This window comes from Anomaloglossus baeobatrachus, chromosome 8, assembly GCF_048569485.1.
Source record: "Anomaloglossus baeobatrachus isolate aAnoBae1 chromosome 8, aAnoBae1.hap1, whole genome shotgun sequence".
Taxonomy (NCBI): Eukaryota; Metazoa; Chordata; class Amphibia; order Anura; family Aromobatidae; genus Anomaloglossus; species Anomaloglossus baeobatrachus.
This window is the reverse complement of record NC_134360.1, coordinates 86,416,764-86,422,605: the sequence shown is the minus strand read 5'-3', so window position 1 is coordinate 86,422,605 and position 5,842 is coordinate 86,416,764. Positions and strand designations below refer to the sequence as shown.

The following is a 5,842-nucleotide window of genomic DNA, read 5'->3' as shown; positions in this document are numbered from 1 at the left end:
AAATATCTTGTTAACCTTGTTAATTTTAATCTTTCACTCGCTTTAAAAATTTGTAATTTTTACACCGTCAAATTACAACATGTTATGTTTTTGTATTACCTTTATTATTAACTTAACTTGCAAAATAATATTACCCCCCAAAAAAAACAAGAACAAATAAATACTTTTCAACAAAAATCTTTTATTTTTATTACATACATAAATTATAAATTGGTATATCTTGGGCTTGGGGTGGAGATAGTACTGGAGGGGCTGACAGGTGGGAACACACGCACAGTTGGAGTATTGAGGGTGGAAAGTGGTGTTGGTGGTGGTGGTGGGGAAGTAACAGAAGGTGAAGGTGTGGTTGAGAAACCAAGAGGGAAACCAGGAGATGGGATGGGATTTGGTAAGGATTGAGGGGTGGAGTGGAGGGATTGGGAGACAGAAGAGGTGGCGGGTGAATTAGTGGCTTGAGTTGGGGTCATGATGGGTGTGGAAGGCGAGATGTGGTAGTGGGAAGGAAGTGTAGGGGCAGATGTGGTTGGGAGCTGGTACTGGGCCGCAGGCTGGTACTGGGCTGCAGGCTGGTACTGGGCAGCAGGCTGGTACTGGGCAGCAGGCTGGTACTGGGCAGCAGGGGGAGTAGGGACAATGGCTGGAGGGGGGGCAGGTGCTGGAGGAGGGGTGGGTGGAGGTGGTTGGGAGGAAACCTGCGCCAGAGCCTGCCGTGTGGCTTGCATTACATGCATCTGATGGTCAAGAGATAGCTTTTCCATGCGCTCTAGTACGGCTTGAAAAAAACAATGATTGGGTGATTTACTTGCATCTAAATGCAGCCTGTCCAGACGCGTGCACAATTCGTGTGTATTTTTTTCCATATTGGCATTTATGAAGCTAAAAGATGAACGATTTTGTTCGGCTAATAATTTAATGGCGTTCTGGAAGGCTGCATTTAGATGCAAGAACTCGGGCGCATAGCTCTTTTCCTGACCCCTATGACGCTGACGCCCAGAACCCAAAGGTGTTCTACTGAGGGCAGCAGTGTCAGAGGGGTGGGGTAGGGGAAAAGCTATCTCATCACCAGCAGCTTCAGGTAATGAAGTCTCACGTGAAGCTCCAGCGCAGGTGGATGGGACAGATGTCGATGGAAGGGAAGGTTCAGATGGGTGGGGTCTGTGCCTGTGTTCCCCAGTGGCGGACTGTTCAGGGATCGCTCCTGTCGGGTTCGATGCAGGCTCCTGAGTGCTGCAGACGGTGCTGGTAAAAAGAGGAAAAACAAAACAATAATTAATTTAATTGCTATACAGTGCCACTGAATAAAAAAAAAAGGCAAAAAAAAACAGACATAAAATATTATACTTTGTACATATTTTGGGGAATATTTACCTTCTGCACACCATAGTTGTCCGGAGGAACGACAACGCTCTAAAGTAACGGTACTTCGATCTGCGTCCTCCGGATCCACTCGGGGCCTGCATCTCTTGATTTAACTCCTTTTTGAAGCGATCCCTGATAGACCGCCACCGCTTCTGAAGTTTGTCACCTGAAAGTGGAAAGCACAAAGTGGTTAGTATACAACACATTACATCCTGCAGCATAACCTACTGAACTGTGAATACTTACGCTGTTTCTTCTGGCCACGAGAATTGAGCTCCCCCCAACCTTCTACCGCTGCGTGGCATACCTCGTCCCAGAGTCGACGGGTTACGATCGAATCAGCGTGGCGGCGGTCAGCCATGTTCCACAGTGGCTCCCTCTCTCTAACTTCATCGATGAGGAGGTCGATGTTGATAAATCCGGCCTCCTCACCGTCAGAATCGGGAGCACGCTGTGATGCCTGTTCAAAGAAACAAAAAAGAAATTAAAAAAAAAAAATTATACCTAAATTCACACAGACATGAAAAAAAAAAAAAAAAAAAACTTACACTAAGACCACCGCCACCTCGACGACGACCCTGGGACGGTCTTGGGGGAGCTCTATCGTGAGCCCTAGAAGTTGAAGCCTTTAGTGAAGGAAAAAAAAAACCATTATTTACTTATGTGTTTGGTGTGCTGTGGTAAACAATTCCTGTATGAAACTTACACTATGACCGCCCGCTCCGTGTATTTCTCCACCCCTTCCGTCATCTTCTGGCAGCATCTCCTGTGATGTTTCGGCCACCTATGTAAATGTCGTTTATTTAAAATTTTTTTTTTTTTTTTTTAAAAAACACCCTAAAAAAATATATACCTCAGTTTGTGAACCGGAGGGCGGGCTACCAGAAGACGACATATCTTTTTCTATAACAGGCCTTGCACAGCAAATGGCTTGACAAAACTGTGCCCGCAACACTGCACCTGTAAAAAAAGAAAAAACAATGTCTAAGTACATGTACGCAGCTCACAACAGTGATCTGTGGACAGTACTGTGGACATTACCTCAGGGACACTCTCCGCCACAACAATTGAAGACTGGCACCGAACCAAACTGGCACTGCAAATGGCTTGACAAAACTGTGCCCGCAACACTGCACCTGTAAAAAAAGAAAAAACAATGTCTAAGTACATGTACGCAGCTCACAATAAGGATCTGTGGACAGTACTGTGGACATTACCTCAGGGACACTCTCCGCCACAACAATTGAAGACTGGCACCGAACCAAACTGGCACAGCAAATGGCTTGACAAAACTGTGCCCGCAACACTGCACCTGTAAAAAAAGAAAAAACAATGTCTAAGTACATGTACGCAGCTCACAACAGTGATCTGTGGACAGTACTGTGGACATTACCTCAGGGACACTCTCCGCCACAACAATTGAAGACTGGCACCGAACCAAACTGGCACAGCAAATGGCTTGACAAAACTGTGCCCGCAACACTGCACCTGTAAAAAAAGAAAAAACAATGTCTAAGTACATGTACGCAGCTCACAACAGTGATCTGTGGACAGTACTGTGGACATTACCTCTTCCCTGGAGCACTGGACTGGAGGACAGCAGACGTTGAAGTCAGGAACGAACGGCAGGAGGTGTGTAGAATGTGCTGGATCCTTTTATAAGTTTTGTGATGATGAAAAAAAAAAATTTGCGCATGCTCTGTTTACCAAACCGGATGCGGTCACCGCATCCGGTTTAAACCGCATTGCGCCGGATCCGGCATGCATAGACACCCATTGTATACAATGCCGCATTGCGCCGGATCCGGCAGAATGCGGTTTTTTTAAGGGGCAAAAAAACGTTACATGATACGTTCTATCCGGCCGCCGCATTCAATTATTTTGCCGCATCCGGAAAAAACCGGATGCACCGCAAAGCCATCAGGTACAATCCGGTTACAATGCAAGTCTATGGGGATAAACCGGATGCGATACCGGATCCGTTTTATCCTTTTTTTTCCGGATTGTACCTGATGGCAAAAAACTGATGTGTGAAAGTAGCCTTAGCCAGTTGAAAAAGAGAAGTGATGAATCTCAGAGGGAGAAAAAAAATGATAATCTTGTAGTTGTGCTAACTTTTAATGGCTAACAAAAATAAAAATAAATGATGTCACAAAGCAAGCTTTCCAGACTTTGGAGAAGAGACTGAGAAATCTGGAAAGCTTGCTTTGTAACGTCATTTATTTTATTTTTGTTAGCCATTAAAAGTTAGCACAACTACAAGATTATCATTTTGTTTCTCTCACTGAGAACAATCAATCTAATAAGCAGCTTAATGGCAACATTCGCAACTGGTTTTTGACCCATGAAATACATTTCGTGTTCAATTAGAATTGGTATTTAAACAGTCCTCATCTTGCTATTTACATTTTGACATCATGAGATCAAGGTGACAGCTAACAATTAATCAGCAGTATCTCGCCATTGTGAGGCTTCAAACAGGATGGTCTCAGACAGATATGGCCCCTGAGCTTAGAGTGTCACAGAGTGTTATCAGCAGGTTGCAACAGAGAGACTGGGAGAGTCACAGAAAGGCCACATCCCACACTGATGATCACTTCATTGTGAACAATGCCCATCAGAGCCGGATGATGAATGCCACTCAACTCCAGGCACATTTAAGGGAGGTGGAAGGTACCCAAGTGTCATGTCAGATCATTCAAAACTATTGAGATCAGCATGGTCTGCGTTGTAGACGACCTGCAAAGGGACTTGACCAGACCACCAGGCACAGGAATCATCTACTTTGTATGAGGGACCAGTGGGCATGTAACGCTCACCGTTGGAAATGGTAAAGCGACGAGGAGGAGTGGACCCACTGGACCACAGGGGGACCCCGGGCTTACCTTTTAGTGGGAGGGGCTTGACTAAGGGCCCACCGTGAGGCAGATGCCAGGTGCCACTCCCAGCAGTGACCAGGCCTGTGGCACCTGACCCCCAGGGCAAGGACAGACACGAGGACAAACAGGCAGAACCTCTAGTGCAGCAAGGACAACCGGCAAATCCGAGGCAGATGGCACAGCTGGGGTGGATGGACACAGTCACTAGTAAAGCTGTAACCACCAGAATAGCCAAAGCAGATAGCATTGCCATGGTGGAGGGATACAGAGGTACCGAGGTACAGACGGGATCAGGAGACAGGCAAGTACACTGTAACAGGAAGCACAGTGCACAAGGGGAGCTGACAAACCACTAACTAACTAATCACTTTTATCAGACACCTCCCCTAGTGAGAGAGTGCCTTAAGTACCCAGTGTCTCTCAGCGATAGACTGAGAGGCACTTCCAAGGAATGACGTGCTGGATCTTTAAGAGAAGGGCAGCGGTGCACACACACACACCCTAGGACGACTCCTGGAGTGCCTGTGTGGCTTGCACAGTTCTCAGGAGAGAGAAGCAGGAAACACCAACATAAAGGACCACAGGGAAGCCGTGCATAGAAAACCTATGGGATCGGCTGAGTCGCTGTGTAAGCGGTCGTAACTCTTTACCCCAGAACCTGACAGCCGCCCTTGAAGAAGAGTGGAATACCAGCCTCCGGAGACAATAACTGCACTTGTGAACAGCGTGAATGTTGTTGTCAGCTGTAATTGATGCTCAGGGTCACTTGACAAGTTATTGAGATATTGATATTTTTTGTGGGGTATATCCATCACTGTTGTTGGCTTTTGTTTCAATAAATTGTTTGAGATGAGGAAATCACCATTGCATTCTTCTACTTAACTGCCCTACTTTCATGGTAAAATATCACTGTACCGTGAACTTTTTACATTTTACATGAATTTCACCAGAAAGCCGAATATCCCTAACTTTTTATAAGTGGTGCGTGTGTGTATATAGATAGATTCAGCATCGGACTGGCTCCCGTAGGAATCTCCAGTAAAGCCAGTCCTGGATTCGGGTATCTGCATTGCACTCCGGAGCTCTCACCTGAGCTCCGACGTGCAGCCTAGACTGAGCCGCAAGCGCCGAGTGATTGCTTCCCCGGCGATTGCGGTTCAGTTCATGACAGCTGCAGACAGGTCGGGGTGATCTCCAGTGCTCTAACCTGAACTCCGGAGAGCACCAGAGATCACCCCGGCCTGTCTGCAGCTGTCATGAACTGAACCACAATCGCCGGGGAATCAATCACTCGGCGCTCGCGGCTCAGTCTAGGCTGCACGTCGGAGTTCAGGTGAGAGCTCCGGAGTGCAATACAGATACCCGAATCCAGGCCTGGCATTACTGGAGATTTCTCCGGTAGCCAGTCCGACGCTGGATAGATAGATAGATAGATATTGATCCAAAATATAAACGCCACAGTTCTGTTTTTGCTCCCAATTTACATAAGCTGAACTCAAAGATCTAATGCCTGCTTTACACGCTTCAATAAATCTTTCAATCCGTTGTCGAGGTCAAGTTGTAAGTGACGCACATCCTTTATCGTTCGTGACGTATTTGCGTGT

At 46.5% G+C, this 5,842-nt stretch overlaps 1 protein-coding gene across 1 annotated transcript; it reads right to left on the bottom strand.

Annotated features, from left to right (window-relative positions):
- Positions 1-203: 203 nt before the first annotated feature.
- LOC142250029 (uncharacterized) lies at positions 204-1,720 on the bottom strand. The gene is made up of 3 exons (XM_075322091.1): positions 1,606-1,720; positions 1,369-1,525; positions 204-1,239 (listed from the first exon to the last, which is right to left on the bottom strand). The coding sequence occupies exons 1-3, from the start codon at positions 1,718-1,720 to the stop codon at positions 204-206; spliced, it is 1,308 nt and encodes a 435-aa protein (XP_075178206.1).
- Positions 1,721-5,842: the final 4,122 nt, after the last annotated feature.